Below are 18,122 nucleotides of genomic sequence, written 5' to 3'. Positions count from 1 at the left end.
TTTTTTTTTTTTTTTGGTGAGAACATGTAAATTCTGCCCTCTTAGCAAATTTCAATTATACAATACAATGTTATCAACTACAGTCACCATGTTATACATTAGATTCTCAGATCTTGGGCGCCTGGGTGGCTCAGTTGGTTAAGCGACTGCCTTCGGCTCAGGTCATGATCCTGGAGTTCTGGGATCGAGTCCCGCATCAGGCTCCCTGCTCAGCAGGGAGTCTGCTTCTCCCTCTGACCCTCCCCCCTCTCATGTGCTCTCTCTCTCATTCTCTCTCTCAAATAAAATAAATAAAATCTTTAAAAAAATAGATTCTCAGATCTTATTCATCTTACAACTGAAAGTTTGCACCCTTTTACCAATTTCTCCCTATTTTCTCCCAGCCCCTGACAACCATTTTCCTACTCATTTTTTCTATGACTTCAGGTTTTTTTTTTTTTTAGATAAAGATAAACATAGAAGTGATACCATGCAGTATAATATTTGTCTTTCTCTCTGTGGCTTACTTTACTTAGCATAATGCCCTCCAGTTTCATCCATGTTTTAGTAAATGACAGGATTTCCTTCTTTTTCAAAGTGAAATAATATTCAATTATATATATGTATGACATATTTTCTTGATCTAATCATTCACTGATGAACTAACCATCACTTTCTTTTTCTTTTTTTCTCTTGCTTGGCTTTATTTCTGTTTATTGTATTTATTACTATTTGATATCTTATTACATATTTATTTTCTTCTTTTTTTACTTATTTAAATCCAATCACCCAACATATAGTACATCATTAGTTTCTGATGAAGTGTTCAATGATTCATCAGTTGCATATAACACCCAGTGCTCATCACATCATGTACCCTCCTTAATGCCCATCACGGAAGTGGGTTGGGGGTGGGGTATTTATTTTTTTATCTCCCCTGCCTCACTACAATATAAACTTCATGAGAACAGGGACTTTTCCTACCTTATTTACTGCTGTATCCCTAGGGCAGACAACATAGTAGGTGTTCAAAAATATTTGTTGGTTGAAAATGCTCCTCCTAGAGGGCCAGAGCAATAGGATGGAGATAGATAACAGGGATTGGTAAAAAAAGGATTTATCTGTGATTTTTATCTTGACTAGTGTCTGCCCTGGGCTATCTAAATGCATTTCTCTTTTTAAAGAAATTCATTTTCCAGATTGGGGGTTGAAAACTTAAATATCTCAGGGGCCAGGCAGATAGTGAATTTTTTTTTTTAAGAGGCTGGATATTAGGAAAAAAAACACAGACTAGAGAAAACATGTCTCATCTTAAAGGGGTAATCACTACTCTTTCCTAGGAGATTATTGCTATGCTTGCTGAAATGTAAACCCAGGGATAAGAGAATTTCTGAATTTTCAAGTTAAGTTGAAAGACTAGGTATGCAATCTTTTGGTTTTTAAATATTAGTATTCACTTTTTGGAAATATTATATAGAACAATAAAACCTTTTGGGAGGCATGGTATACCAGTGTGCAGTCTCTGTTTAGGTAGCAGTTAAATTTTTTCACTGTGCTTTGCAAAATAATACAGTTCATCTTCGCTTATTCCATTTTCCTTGGGAGCTCTCAGCAATATGGTAGAGCTCCAGAAAAGAGTGAGAAGCTTTATGGCTCTGCTCCAGTATTTTTAATCAGACTGAGCTCTGGCTTGTCTTGCAAAACTTCAGATGTTTCCTTTGGAGTTGGACATTTCAAACTTTATCACAGCATACCCTGGCCTCAGTGGCTGCAGTGTTTCCACCTGGAATATGAGTATGGCTTTTTTTATGGAACAATAAATTCCTGATGAGCTGTAAGTCAAACATTGAAAATGCCCTAAGTGATAATTACAGAGAAGAAACATTTGATGAATCCTTTCATACAGTGAAAAGGCCTTTCATAAGATGAAAACTCATGTCTAATATATCCAGTTAACAGGGTCAGGCTTTCTCAGAGCAAAACAACCCTTACCTATGCATCTTTTACCTGTGCCTACCACTTGCTCACTCCCTAATGAACTATTATCAACAATTACAACTAATATTTTAGTAAGAAGTCTATCTTATTTGTGTGTGTGTGTGTGTGTGTGTGTGTGTGTGTGTGTGTGTGTGTGTGAACCAAGACTGAATTTATGCTAAGGAAATTCTGGTAATTGTTTCTTCTCTGCCATACTGCCTTTCCCACAAACAAATCTTATCACTGAATCTCTCTCTTCATTCCAAGTGCTACTGCCCCATGCTGAACCCCAATCTCCATAGGAAACCCTCAGGTGGGATCGCTTAACCTGCTTCCCAACTTATGAGCTAGCTCAAAACATTTCCAGTCTTCCCTCTCTCTAGTCCCTTGGCTTCAACTGCTCTTTGTCCCATTCTATAATGTCTGATCTTCATGTTCAAAGTGAAGAAATAGTTGGGTTCAAACTAAGAAGGTTAAAAAGAACTACACTTGTACTTTTAGTGCCTACAAAAAGTTACAATCCCATAAATATTTGCTGTTCTAGATGTAGCTATCCTTGTGATGTGTATATAAGACACAGTCCAAATAAAATGACTTTTGCCTTCTCAGGAAATAGAAGTATAGATCCTACTGAGATGGAAAATGGCAATTGAAAACAGAAGACAAAAGAAAAGCCAGGTGTAATCTGGGTGATGGCAATTCTGCTCTCTGATTATAGGATGCATGTTTCCCTTTTAATGTCTCTGCCTGGGCTGAATGAAAGAATACTGTTTGAATCTCAGGGAGTAGGTACACAGTTTTCAATGTAAACAGCCATCATTAGGTAATGTCTTTCAAAGACATTTTTATAAAATGGACCCCCAAACCACAAAGGTATTTTTCACACCATGATTTTCTTCCATAAATTTACTTCTGAAAAAAGGTGTCTGCTACTTGGGAGCACAAATTGTTCCTACTGCTGAAGTTTTCCATCTACCTAATAGCAACTCTACTCTGTAAATAGCATAGAAATTGCTGAAAAAAATTCCCATTTGGTGAATTTGAAAGCAGTTGAAGTCTATTCTGACCAGAGAGAGAGACAGAGAGAGAAATATATAGAAAGAGAAAGAGTCCAAAATATTTACAACATAAAATGAACATTTTATAGCAGGAAAAACATGTTGAATCAAGTCAATCAATGTCCTAAGATCAAAGAGAAGTCAGTTTCTAGAGTAACAAAAAAAAAAATCATTGCTCTGTCAATTTAACACTGGCTGTTAAGAATGCATAAATGATGTAAGATGCTGAGAAAACAAGCAAAGATTTTGATATTGTAGCCCCACACAGGTCTCATAAGCAAGCCTGCCTTACCACCCATATAGAGGTATGCAGTGGCTCCTGAGGAGCTACTTTCTATATAGAGGGCAGGAAGCAGATCTAATGTATGATAGGGTTTTTTTACCTGGTGGCTCAATTTTCTTTTTTTTTTTAAAGATTTTATTTATTTATTTAAGAGAGAGAATGAGATAGAGAGAGCATAAGAGGGGGGAAGGTCAGAGGGAGAAGCAGACTCCCTGCTCAGCAGGGACCCGATGCGGGACTTGATCCCTGGACTCCAGGATCATGACCTCAGCCGAAGGCAGTCGCTTAACCAACTGAGCCACCCAGGCACCCTGTGGCTCAATTTTCAAAATGACTACTTCTCACTGCAGGCAGGACAGAGATAGATTCGTTTCCTATCCCTACTCATTATGGGTCTGCTCATGATATTCTTTATTAATATATTTTGTCCCTCACAGCAGTCCCACTCCCTTCCTTTCTCCATCATTCCCCCTCTCTCCTTATTCAAAAAGAGTGACATTTATTTATGCTTCTTATATTTCCACTCAGTGGCTTTTCTGATTGGCCATGCTGTCTCTGGCTTCTACCATCTCTTCTCTTACTCTACCTCCTTTCCAAGACCAAATTCCCTCTCTCCCCATGAAACCTAAAACATATGCTGGACTCCAGGGGGCCCCTCTTTTCTCTTTGGTACAGCTACAGAATTCTTCAGTATCCTTTAATGAAGTGCCTGAGACCCACTCAGTCCTTTCATTCTGCCTGGTAAATTGTAGTTTAGGTTATTTCCTTGTAATTAAAAGGGCAGAGGAGCCAAAATTTACTGCAAGTTACATGTTCTCATGAAGCATTACCAACAGTTCTATGGAGCAAAAGGGAGAAGCAAAAGGAAACCTGAAGGCTGAAGCTTATAAAACTATCATGTAACAAAAAGAGTCTTGAATTTGAAATTAGAATATCTAGGCTCAAGTCCAATCTTGGCCACTTCTTAGGTGTATGACCTTGAGTAAGTGAATTAAACTACTGAGTCTCAGATTCTTCATCTATAAATTTGCCCTATAGGATTCTTGCCCTAAAGGTTTACTTAAAGAATAGATTAATAGACTGGTTGAAAATTTTATGTATCATATATATTACTTGTAGTATCTATTATATATATGTAGCAGTATATTATATATACTATGCAGTATATGTATAGTAAAAATTATATGTAGTATATATTATATATGTTTATCTTTTTCCTTAATCTTAATTGTCATATTAAGCCTGACTACTTTCTCTTAAGCAATAAGCCTATGTAGAGACAGGGATATCCCCAGGGAAAGGTTGACAATCTGGTTGTTAAGAACCTTCAGGAGTGGCAGTCTGTCATGGTCAGAAATTTGATTTTGACAGTGCCCCAGAATTAACCTATCCAGGGAGGCTGATTGATGTCAACCAAACTCATAAACAACTGATATGCAAACTAGAATGTCACTCTCTTTTCCAGTTTCTAGCTACATGGTAAGCAGAACTGGCAATAAAAAAAAAAGTCAGTTAGTAATTATGGAATTCGATTAAGGGGAGGTTAGCTAATCTTTTAGGCAATTTTATCTATGTTATGTTAAGATGAATGAATATCCCTATTTCACAGGGGAAAATATGTCTCTGGTCTGGTGTCTTTCAGATTCAGCATTTCTCTTCTAGACATTGCTGAATTCACATTCTAAATTCTCTTCTGACTTCCCATTTCTCTAAATTCCATGGTACTATCCACTTTTTTTGATGATACCCCTTAGATTTGTTAAGATCACTAATTAAGCTACAAGTAAGTCACATTCTCTGAGCCTAGGATACGTTTTGTCTCCTTCCATTATGTGTTGATTTAATTGTTCCAGCTATTAGAGTTCTAGAGGTGCCCCACTGGAGCAGCTTAGGGCTACTATCAGGTAGTGTAGTGTTGGGTGAATAGTCCAAATTATTAGCCTGGGTTTCTCATTCAATTTTAGCCCCACTGGGCATATTATATTATATACATATAATAGTCATTTATTCAAATAAGTAGGGAAAATGGATAAGCTAATTTTCCCAGGTTACCTTCTATTGGATTATTTTCCTAGGGTTAAATGAAACGGTTAAATCTTGCAAGCTCATTCAATTTTATTTGATTCTGAGAATAATTTTATGATGCTGTTCTCATGTAGAAGAATAGGGCCTGTGGCCTGAGAAGTACTAGATGGTAATCTTACTAAGTCAATAAGATAATCTACCAGAAACAACAAAATATTGGCCCTAGACCCAGAAAAAGACAGTTCTAACAGTTCCCTGAGATACACTTAAAATTAAAGTATATATGTAAGATCTAGATGTGTTCAGAACAAATTGGTAGTGACTATTCCTTTTCAAATAGACATCACTTTCAACAGGAAAAGTATTCCAGTCTTTAGAAAAGAGTTAATTTTATGAAAATTTGATTTACACAAATGTGTCGAGAACAAAGCTACTTACTGCATTAAGCAAGAATCTTTTGGAAAGAAAAGCAGAAAGGGCTGTGCATCTTACAGACTAGAAATATGGAAAGATCCCAAGTGTTGCTGATTTAATTACCCTTTCCTGTTTATTCTGTTGGTTCCAGATTTAATCTACAAAATTGAACTTGCAGGAGGCCTGGGAGCAATCTTCCTCCTCCTTGTACTGCTTGTGGTCATCTACAAATGCTACAATATTGAGTTGATGCTCTTCTACCGACAGCATTTTGGAAGTGATGAAACTACCAATGGTAAGCTGTCTCCTATTCAAATTCAATTAAAAGGCATGAATTTGTGATTATGTAGGAGAATATTCCTATCCTTAGGAGATACATGATGAAATATTTAGAGTTACAGGGCTATGACTAAAGCAAATTACCCCTCAAAATGTTCAGGAAAAATTATGTATTTATCAAGAAAGAGACAAAGGGGAGAAAATATTAACAATAGGAGAATCTGGGTAAAGGATATATGGATGTTCTTGGAAACTATTTTATTTTTGTAATGTTTGACATTATTTACAATTAAACAATTTAACAAGGAGACATGAGTTGATCAGGAACTAAAACAATTGCTGTCAAAAGCCTCCCCTTACTAAGAAATAAGTTAAGAATCAATTCCATTATTTTCCTCCAGAAAATTCAAATTTAGGTACAGATCATTTTTTTAAAATTTTTTTATTATGTTATGTTAATCACCATACATCATTAGTTTTTGATGTAGTGTTCCATGATTCATTGTTTGGTACAGATCATTTTCAGCTATTCCTGGCCTTGAAAAAATAAATCATTTAGGAAACAGATTAAAAGCTATGAAGATTCTCTTTTTTAAAACTCACAGTGTATCTGGATCCACATATTTTGGATGACTGTAGAACCAGTCTCAGAAATGACTTTAAAGGATAGAAATTCAGAATGTAGTTTATAATGTTCTTATGTTTGCCATCTAGGGTCCTTGGAAATCTTTTGAATGAAATATAAATAAAGCCTTGTATTGAGCCTTGTTTCTTTGAACATTCTAAAATGATTTAATTTTTCAAGAGAATAAATTACCATATATCAAATCAATACCAATAAGAAATCATGACATGTAACTCGATATGCATAAAGTCATCACCCACAAACTACTGTAACTCTTAGAAATATATGTGTGCAATGCCTTAGGTAAACCAAGATTAAAAAGAAGTCCATTTCTAAGTCATTAAAAAGTCAGATTTGGATTCTATTTTTCATTATATTGAAATAATTAAGGTTAGAGCTTTTGTTTTTCTAAGATCATGGTCTTACCTCAAAGGAGAAGGATTCATGATTTTGTTTATTTTTATAGTGGTAGAAGAAGGGCAGAGTGGTGACTGTAAAACAAGTTTTGAGGAATCTTTGATATTGGTCCTATGTTTTCTATTATGTAAATAATGATATGAGTGGATTTTAATTGACTTTTATGTTTTCATAGTCAATTAGAGAAATGCTGTTTGATGAGTATACATATGTATGCTCTTTATCAAAGCAGTATATTTACCTAATTATTATAGCATCCCATTTAAAAGTACTACAGACCCTTATTCAGACATAGTTTCAAAATGAGAGATTAAAGCCTGTTCTAACCATAATGATGTGCTCCAACAATATATATGAAAGTGTGGTCAATCAGTTTTTATATACAGGAATTAATACAGAAAAATATGACTTCTTACCTGCACATGTAAAATAACTAGATGAAATGTGCTACTGAGGAAAAAAATCACTGATTCCCAGGTGCCAACAAGTGGCTAAATTATCCAATTGGTAATGTAAGATGCATTGTCTAAATGAAAGAACCTGAAAGGGAGGCTCCTGTGATTAATTTGTTTTGAGTCATGAATATAAGCAATTTGTCAATACTCTCTGTAAGTGATGATACAATTTATTAAGTTAATCTGCAGTAATTAATTATATTCATCACCCATACCAAATAATCCAGATTAACTGATCAATTGTAGTACATATTTTTAAGATTAAATTCGTGCTAGCATCATAGGACATTTCAGGGATAAAATATTCCACTTTGCTTCTACATCTCCAGTGTGGTCCATGTGGTCAAAGATGACAAATAATCTAGAGCATTTTTATTAGAGAATTGTATGTATTGATTCCAAACCAATTGTTTTAGGGAGAAAATGTAATGTGGAGGGAAGGGACTTCAAGGGTTTTCATTAGGAAGGAGAATTCAAATATTTTTTTATTCCTACATGGAAACTTAGACCTTAAATCCACAACCTGTACTAGCTGAATGGAAACTAAAAAGTCAGCAGGTATGTGGTGAGGATGAATAAATGAATATTAAAGCTCTTTTAGAAATACTCAGTTTCATGATGCCAAATACCAGCTAAATAACTTCTGAATTTTTCATTTCTTTGTTTAAATACTTTGGCATCTCATGGACACAACTTAGTTTTATCCTTATACTTTTTGTTCATGTTTTCTTTTTGATTCATATATATAGTAGCATTTTCTGAAAGGTCTTATAAAATTGCCTTATTTTTATAAAATAAAATCAATCCAACAGACTGACTTCTTAGCCATTTTTTATGAAATTCATTTCATTTTAATCCACCAAACCATGATTGCTTCATTTATTTGACCTTTGAGTTGTTCAGTCATTAAATATTTATTAAGTGTCTACTATGTGGCAGGCATTATGTATGATATATTTACTTATATTCCTCATCTGGATCAACACACACACACACATACTATAGTAGGCACTAGGTATATAAAATCAACAATGTTACACAGTCTGCACTCTAGAAGCTAAGGACTTAACCCTGTGTTTAGCATAGCCCTAGAAGAACTGGGTTGTAAACAGGAATGGCTTCCTGGTGGTAAACAGGATTAAAATGAGCTTTAAAAACTGGGAAGGACAGGTGTGACAACAGGAAAATTCTTCCATAATTTGGTTCCCTTCCTCATAACTTCTCTCTTCATTGGGAACAACATGCCTATGGTGATTGCTGTGCAAGCCCTCTTACTTACGATTCTCTGCCATCTGCATTGTGCTCTATTTTCTGGTTCCTTAGATGAGCTTAGTCAGCATGATTTAACACAGAGGAGGGCTCATTAGCCTTGCCTCGCAAAGTGGTGTTGTTGCATTGCCTTTTGGTTTTAAAACAATTTTCAGGCCTTGTTGTAACCTTATTTGCATCATGTTGTTGATTTTGCTCTTCCATCTTGCTCCTCTCTGTGAGCAACAGCTGTGGCCATTCATGAGGTTTTCTTGGCTGTCTATATAAGACTGAAGTGCATTTTTTAAACTGTGGCATCTGCATCACTGCTTGCTCACTAGCTGGCATCCTAGAGCTTCTGGGACATCTGACATGGTGGCTTTGAGAGCGGTCTTCCTGTTCTGTCCAGACACTATAAGCTCTTTATCTTTAGTTCATTTTAAAGGGACATGACTAAAATCAGAAGCAACCCTTTTCCAAAAGAATGATGTGCTTCTAGAATGTTAGGTAAAATTTATTATCCAGATGTGTTGGGTGTTAACACATATCAAAGACATCCATATTCATTATTATAACTTGATTTGGGATATGCAAATATAGCAATATCTTTCTAGAAGAAAGTCTGTAGCATCACCTATATTAGGGTATAGATGAAGCACATAAGGACCAGGAATATGTGAGTTTAGGCATGGTTGGAGGGCAAATAGTCTTAGGATAAGCAATGGAGGCAAAAGTATAAAGGCCTGGTCATATGAGTGAAAGAGGTAGTCATTGCAGATGGCTAGCTCATAGTAGATGCTCAACAAATCATTGTAGAATAAATTAATAAGTAGTTGAATTTAGGGAGTTTGTGAGGTAGAAAAGTTATCAAAGTCAGAGGAAACAAGGGTCTAGTCTTACATTGCAGAATTTGAGGCAGCAGCACCATCCATTAAGAACAATGAAATACATTCTGTTCATAGGAATGGATCTGTTTGTCCTTTGGCCTATTTTATTCTTCCAGCTGTGTATCATCGGCAGCTCTAAGTCCCAGGTGAGTAATTATAGCTGGAGAAAGTCAAGGGCTTGCAGGTGCATCCTGAGCTTGATTGGAACAGGGGCAGAGGTGCTAAGATTACCAGGAGGTTCTTACATTAGCATTGCTTATGAACATTCTCACTTCCAAGTGGTGTTTTATGCATAAGAGTGGAATGTGCCCCATTTATAAGCCAAATGATCTCAACTATCCAGGGCAGTCCTTCATGTGCATCTGCTTCTTGGCAATCAAGTAACCCAACCAAGGTTTACGGAAGCCTTTTCCAGCCAGAGGACATGCTAAAGAAAAACCTCTTGGCTTCAGGCACCATCATAACATAAATAACCAGAGTTCCTTTCATGTGGGGGTGGTGAAGACTGGAATCTTACTAGAATTAGAACAATATAATCCTGCCTCAGATATCTCTAGATAGTCAGGGGGTCCCACGTACTTCTACCCTAAGGTATTTATATCTCTTCATATGCCTATCATTTATTTCTCCTTTAGTAGGTAGAACTAAATCATTAATGGTATAGATGAGTGCTTCATTCTGTAAATTACCTTTTGGTCAGGTTTTAGCAATATTCTAATCAGGTCTGCTTTAATGGAAAATATTGATGAGGTTTAGAAACAAATCCTAAAATATTTGCCTATCTTTTAAAATTATTATTTGCAAGTAACAAGGTTTACTAAATATTAACAATTTCACTTAAGTCTATGCTCACTATATTAACTTTTAAAAATAATTTTATATAAATAAGGGAATTTTGAAAACCACTATAACTTTTCCAATGTGGCCTTTCTAAAACCAATGGGGACTAATAGATTGAGTAGCTGTATTCATTAATAATTTTTAGGGAAAAATATATAAACATTTTACATTTTCTCTTTGGAGAGACTGGCTCTGAGCCAGTACAGCAAAGGTGGAAAAAAAATACTTTCTCAAAGCTTAGCAATAATGGAAGGATGTATATTTTGAAACAAAGGCGTCTTTTGGAAGCTTGTGTCAAATTATTTGGCCATGGATTGAACAAGAATAACAGACAATGCGCTTGTATAAAACCCAGCTGCTGTCTCTAATATTTAGTAATGAACTACTTTTTGTATATGAAGATGACGATACTAACCAACTGGAAATATGGCATGTGTTGTGAGTAGTGTCTCCAGGAGTGAGGCTGGATTATTTTGATCTTCCACACTCTAGGGCCCAGCCCCTGTTGGATCTCTTGCACATATTTGTGCAAACGAGGTATAGTCTGTGACCAAGTAACAGAGCCAAGCCAACTGGCACAGAAAAAGTTCAAATCCATGACTTTGGTCTATTTAGTCCTGCATTCAAACACACTGAGCTAATCATTCACACATCACTGAACATCACAAATATGTATAGTCACCAAAAGTCAAAATAATAATTCTCTCTCTTATTCTGTCCTGACTATATATTTCCCATTACCATAACAGTTTAAGCTCATGTCATATGACTAGGTTATGTGGAAATGTACTAGATTTCTTATAACATGGCATGTGGTTTATTTTTTTTCTAATTGTTAATGACAGTCACTAATTATAGTGCTTAGTTCAGCCTGTTAGTGGTTATAGAATTTTAGTAGTTAAAGAGAACCTACTAATACATAAAACCCACTTGTTCTTTATATTTAAGACAACAAAGAATATGATGCCTATCTGTCTTACACAAAAGTGGACCAAGATACTTTAGACTGTGACAATCCTGAAGAAGAGCAGTTTGCTCTTGAAATACTGCCAGATGTCCTGGAAAAACACTATGGATATAAACTCTTCATCCCAGAAAGGGACCTGATTCCAAGTGGAAGTAAGTACTTTCAAGTTTTATATTTAAAAAGTTTTGTTTCTTTTATGAAGTTATATGGAGGCTTCGGATGTCAGAGCCAAATATTTAGATAGTTATTTCTCACAGGAGATTTTATTAAATTCAAATTTCTCCACTATGCCTGTGTTCTAGCACCCAAATTTTTAAAAAGGCACTCTCACTTACATTTTAGGTATGGTCTTAAAATTGTGCCTTAGTGGTATTTTTTTATTATATTGCCTTAGTGTTCTGAGAAAATGATGATCCTTAAAAAAATCTCTATGAGTCAAAGTCTTTTCAAGGCATTTCAGTTCCAAAACTGGTCTTCTGTCATTGTGTTTCCACTTGTACCTACAGTCATTGTCACTAATGACTGAAAATATGCCTTGTTATTCATTTCCAGATTTATAGAAAAAATCCACATTAAAAAATATGTATGTGAGGCCATTGGGTATAGCACTTTCACTGTGTATTTAAATTATTTTAAAGAAGATCTGGACTAGATGGGCTTGAATGCTACTTTTAAATTATGCTACATACTGAAAGCTATATTTGAGCTTTTAGAATAAATTCAGGTTCAAGTAAAAAATATATATTTAGTTCCTGTTCATGTTCAGAGTGCTGTACAGGCTAAAGTGTAAGGGGAATACAGAAAAGCCTAAAATATGTCCCTCCCTGTAAAGAGTTTAAAATGCCATTGAGGGAAAATAAAACTGCTAGAATTAGTTTGCATGTGAGTTTATATTAATATCCTTGAGGGGGGATTCAAATGTGACTACAAATCAGAATATGGTAATTTGTACACATGTGATAACAAAATTAAAGTTATATTTTCCATTTTCACATAATTTCATTTCATGTTTATAATAACCCTATGTGGAAAAAGAGCTGATACTATTACCCCCACCTTACAGATAAGAAAGTAAGTTCAGGAAGTCCAGGATCAGATAGCTGGCAAATGGTAGAGCTAGGATTAGAACCTAGATCTATTTGACTCTGGTTCTCAATCCACTAGATCATGCTATTACTCCATAACATTTATTCAAATTATCAGCAGTCCACCAAGGCCGCTAAACTGAAAGGAGATAATTTGAAACACTTGGATTTTGGTTGTTTATCTCTTTTCTCAGAATGCATATGTATCCAAGTATGTTTCTGTATGCACATGAATACGCACACTTAAATGTACATAGAAACAAAGAAGACAATATTTACTGGTCCATTATCTCCCTGTACCACAAACATAATAATTCCCCAAACTCCTTCTCATAGTATTCCACTCTTTTCTTTCTGTAATTCCCTTCATCTTTATGACTTGAGATACCACTTCTACATTGATTGAAACCCAAGAAACCTGCTGATACCTCTGAGTCATCTTGGATTCTTCTGTATCTCTCTCCCAAATCCAGTGTCCATTGCATCTTCTCCATTCTCAGTTCTACCATTCTAGTGTAGGTCCAAATCACCTCATTACTACAATGTTGATTACTCTCTGCCTTCCTTATTTTTCTTCTCATCCATTTCCACAAATGTGTATAACTCCTTGATCATGTCACTCCCTCATTCAACCTTAAATTGTTTACCATCTCCTATACGATTAAATCCATAACCCTCAGCTAAACACTTCTGTAATTTGGTGCTAGCCCAGATTGGTCTCCTAAACTTGTCTCTTACCATTTCCCCTACTTATACCTTTCACTCTAACCACACTGTGCCTTTGATATACATTGTGTGTCCTTGCAATGCTTTTGTTCATGCTAGTCTTTTATATCTTTGCAAATCTTACTTAGCCTTCTCTATATCACTGTCTATGTAAAAAGCCCATAATAATTTCTCCAGCCCTAGAGTTCACCGTGCACAGTTACTTGTTGGCCTATAAACTTTTTTACTCCTGTGATATTTTACATTCTTTTATTGTTTTATATATTTTCCCATCTATTTATATCTTATCTACTCAGCAAGATTGTAAGCTCCATGAGGGCAGGGACTGTATTTCATTTATCCTCATACTCCTGTCATGATCTAGCAGAAAATTTGAGCTCATTGGGTGCTTCATAGGTGCTTGTTGATTTTGTTTGAGCAGTGTCTAAGATAGGAGGAAATAATGAGGATGCAATAAGTAAGAGTTTAAATTTTTGCATGACAGTACCTAAATGTGAAAGCTAAAAAAGAGCTTTCTACTGAAAGAAAAAAAATTGTAATTCATAGGAATAGTCTCAGTCCTTAAAATAAGCTAATGAGCATATTGCTTTTTTTATATTAGAAAGAATATTTATAAGGGGTTGAACGTTGATGAAAAATAAAAACATTTCTTTACTATTTTTGCTTAATTTATTAAATTACTATTTCTTTTTTCTATTTTGCCAGGAGCATCTTTTGAAATATAGAAATTCTGCAAAATCAAGTTTTAGAGTGATAATATCCTAAATTGTGTTAAATTCATATCATTACCAAAGTGGAATTTATATTCTCTGTTAAGTCCTCTTCAGTAGGATTCAATGTGGTGCTGGGCTTTCTGTCTTCTTGCATTCCAAAATTGTTAGCACCACAATAGGCAGTCTTTATCAACTCCGCCAGTTCTTCTGAACTGGAAAACGTTGCTTCACCATAGTGTACATCAGAAAGGGAAACGGGGATAACATGGAACACAGGAGAGTCACTTTACCTAAGACTCAGTAGATGACACTTGCTTATTATGTAAAAAAGAAGCTATTATGCATAGGTGAGAGTCAGACCCAGGCAACATGAGGATGAAAGAGATGCATCCCAAAATTATGTCTTCTTAATGCTCCCATATAGTCTATTTTGGTGACCTGACAGGTCAATTGAATCAACACACTTATATAGGCCATATTTCCTAGCTCAAAACTACAAGATTTGAGTTGAGGACTGTAACATTTTGAATAAGAGATGATAGGACGTTGTCACCTAGTATACCCTGACATTTAAAGAACTTAACATAAAAACACCCAAGAAGTAATTAGGATGGCAGAGATTTTATAGTCCATAGAAGATCTTTTTTTTTTTTTTTTTTGAGATTATACAACCCTCGGACTGAGCAGGGATTTGGATCCTGGGTACTCAATAGTGCACAGGAAGACTCCTTTTACAAGTAAGCCATTTGGGACAACTATGCAGTTTTTAGATGCAACCACTGGAGGGTGTTTGATTTTAATCCTTCCTTCCTGAATGAGGAAATTCATGTTCTCTGAATTCCGATTTGCGAGTGTAACCTGCAGAAGTTCTTAAAAAGGCCCTTTGACAATTTTTCTTTTTCCATCAACATCTCAGAGCTGGCTGAGCAGTCACCATGTCACGATTAACGAGTTTTTCCTTGGCATTTTTAGCACGCATTCAGGAAGTCGATGAAGTATATGAATAATATACTTGATTTACACATGAATGACAGAGTAGAACATTTTGGACTTGGTGTATGTGTGTTATTAAAGAAGCTTCTGTGGTCTGTATTTGCAGCCATTGGTACAGATTTAACAGGTTATGCTATATAAATATAGACACATTCCTGGGGGGAAAAACTAGTTACAATATTATAAGCTATGTTTGTCCCTCACATCTCATTTAAAATATGTTGACCCAAGACTACTCCTTCCTCCAAAAACTAGCAATGAGGCCTTTGAGGATTGTAAAAGCAGACTTCATAATATCATCCTTGATCTACAACAGTAATTTTCTATGAATCAAATTAATGAGGTCTATGACATTATCCCATTAATGTTTAATGTCTTCACTTTTGATGTATCTTCAGTTTCTTTTGCACCACTCTCATGGTATTCCAACTCAATCTCATTAATACACAAACCTTTCCAATGCATACAGTTTCAAAAGTACATGAATGGGACTCCCCCCACCTTCTCTCTGTCTCTGTCTCAGTCTCTCTCTTCCTCATATGACCAACAGTTCTCAAAATGCTTCAATAGAAAGATGTCACTTTCCAAGGTGAGGTGGTGTCTGCACTGTTCCCACATGCCCTACTAGGGAAGTGTCCTTTGGCCATCATGAAGCAGCAGAGATGGGGAGATTTGACACAAATATTTTTCCTAAAGGCTAAAACTAAAAGTCTTCAGATCTGGACATTATTTTCCTGGCAGTGGCCTGCCTTTCCATTCTTGAGCCCGTAGCCAGGATCTTCCTTATGTTTTCTCAGGTTTGGTGCCTGAATGTGGCAAGAATTCCTACTTTCCAGTAAAAATTTAGTTTGTCTCTTCCCAGGCTAGAAACATCTGTCCTGAGAATAGCAAAAGCAACTTTGTTGCCAACAGGCATCTGAATGTCAGAACTGACAGGCAACCAAAAGAAAGCCAGATAGAAAACACCCTACTCAAACTGCCTAGAGACACAAACTTGAGAAGTAGAGATTTTCTCACCCCTGCAGCTGCTGGGTTTTGTGGTGTAAAGTACTGTACACAGAGCACATTGTGTTCATGGGGCCTAGTGGATCCTTGAGGAATGAACAGATGTGCTCTGAAGCTGACATGTGACCAATAGAACCCAGCTGTGCAATTGAGATCCTGAGATTGGGAACATTTTTGGATGAGTACCATTTAGGTTCTCTATCCCATCTTATCTCAGTGCTTCTGTGGGGATTAAAAAACATAAAAATATAAAAGGTTATTGAATTTGGCTGAGGGTCACTGATCAGATGGAGAAAATAGCATTCTAAGACTAAAAGTAAAAACAACCCAATCCTGTAGCTGTTGTTTGCCTTTGAGAGAAAACATTCAAGGTACTTAAAAATGCATATGCAATATTTATTAACAATTATAAATTGAGCCAGTTCTGTCTGAAGCTTTACAAAAATCTATAAATATCTAAGTGGACTTTGAAGAGAAAAAAAATCCTTCAAAGGCATTTATCTCAATTTTCCCTTCTATTCATAGAAAGACTGAGGGGATCTCTATGTGAGTTATTCATGCATTATTATGCTAGAGAAATACATTAAAACTAAAGATATTGTCATACATATGTTTGATCAGCTCTGTCTGTTGAAGTTATATTTAGGAATTTGGCCTCAAGTATCAGTATTACTGAAGGAGTAATTGAGTGAGTGAAACTCAAGAATCCTATAACTCCTTCAGTAATTTAAGGGAAAATGATAATGTCTGATTACATTCTTGCATTTCCTCACTATTCTAATCTTCAGTTTTCTAATGCTTAGTGCTAGCCATGTGATTGTGCTGACAATGGAATGACAAATGAGTGGAGAATACATCTGGTGTCAGATGATCCCTAGTCACTTCTAAGTGAGGCATGCAAAAAATATTTTTGTACATGGATCTGTAAGTACTCATTGCCAATAGTTCCTCTAATAGCTGGACATATTGGACACCATTCAAGTGTATTTTCCTTGGGGAGTAATAAAATCCTTTTCTAGGCATTCTGATGTCTGTGACCTAAAAAGTGTGAGGCAGGGGTGACATACACAACCATGGAAATTTAACACATTGTGGGCAATTTACTCACATGGAATAAAATTAGGTATGCCCACTATCCCCTTCAAGTTAAAGTCAAGAGAAAGGGAATTATACCCCAGTATGCCCCCAAATGTACTGAAGCCAATAGACTAAGTTTTCTCACAAAAGTTTGAGGTTAAGGAAGAACTGTGTAGAATTTCAATCAAGAAATCTACTGCTTGAGTGGCACAAAGAACAGGCACCTTAAAAAAAAAAAGAGCAGAAGACCAAGATAAAACTGTAAGTACAAAGGAGCCACAGAAAAGACAATATAAGGACCAGGTTGTCTTGTTCCTTATTCACTAAGATTGCATTGATTTAGATTAATTCTATCTACAAATTTCTAGGGCATGAGGGTAAAGGAGAAAAGAGGAGGGGAAGGACATTTTGCAGACTTTTTTTGCTACTCTCCACATTATCTTTCCCTCAGTATTCTCTGAATGTGTTCCATTACCTACCTCTACTCTTGGTAAAGAAGTGAAGAGAGATGAGAAAGAATTTAGAGATGTGGACAATATTCCAGAGTAGATTCTGCCTACAGCCATGCTTCCTCACCCACCCACAGGTAAAATGTAATAGCAAAAGTAAGGGACTCACTACCAGAAATATGGTCTTCGAAGTCAAAACTGTGATAAATATAGTTCACTGTACTTACAAGGTCCCAGCAAATCCATGTTAACCATTGATCAACCAACCTATCAATAAGAATTAATTAGTATCCTTAACATTAGTCAGTAGAGAACAAAACTCTTACCAAAAAATTTAACCCAATGACCTATCTATGAAATACCAAGCCAAGGACTTGGAGAGGGAGGAGAAAGGGAAAGTTTTTGTAGGGTAAGTAATATCACACACTGTTTAGAAAGCCCCTCCTTCCCACACATACACCTACTCAAATAAAAATTTTATTGCCTCAATCTTTGTGGCAGACAACACAGGCAGAATCTTGTATCTCCCAGAGGCAGAATCAAGACCCAAATCTTTAGTAATATCAGCCAAGATAAAGAGTCAGGTTGTCAACCTATATAACTCTTTCAATAGGTTAGTA

At 35.8% G+C, this 18,122-nt stretch overlaps 1 protein-coding gene across 1 annotated transcript in view; it reads left to right on the top strand.

The window, feature by feature from the left end:
* The window catches only part of IL1RAPL2 (interleukin 1 receptor accessory protein like 2), a 638,741-nt gene that overhangs the window by 612,336 nt on the left and 8,283 nt on the right, over window positions 1-18,122 (top strand). Inside the window, exons 8-9 of the mRNA XM_073888769.1 lie at window positions 5,888-6,031; window positions 11,436-11,606. Coding sequence (XP_073744870.1) covers window positions 5,888-6,031; window positions 11,436-11,606 — 315 coding nt within the window. The remainder of the gene's footprint in view (window positions 1-5,887; window positions 6,032-11,435; window positions 11,607-18,122) is intronic.

This window comes from Callorhinus ursinus, unplaced genomic scaffold (genome assembly GCF_003265705.2).
Source record: "Callorhinus ursinus isolate GAN/ISIS: 27379988/994484 unplaced genomic scaffold, GSC_fseal_2.0 scaffold95, whole genome shotgun sequence".
NCBI classification, from domain to species: Eukaryota; Metazoa; Chordata; class Mammalia; order Carnivora; family Otariidae; genus Callorhinus; species Callorhinus ursinus.
Note: the sequence above shows the minus strand (reverse complement) of the source record. Positions and strands in the feature narration are given on the sequence as shown.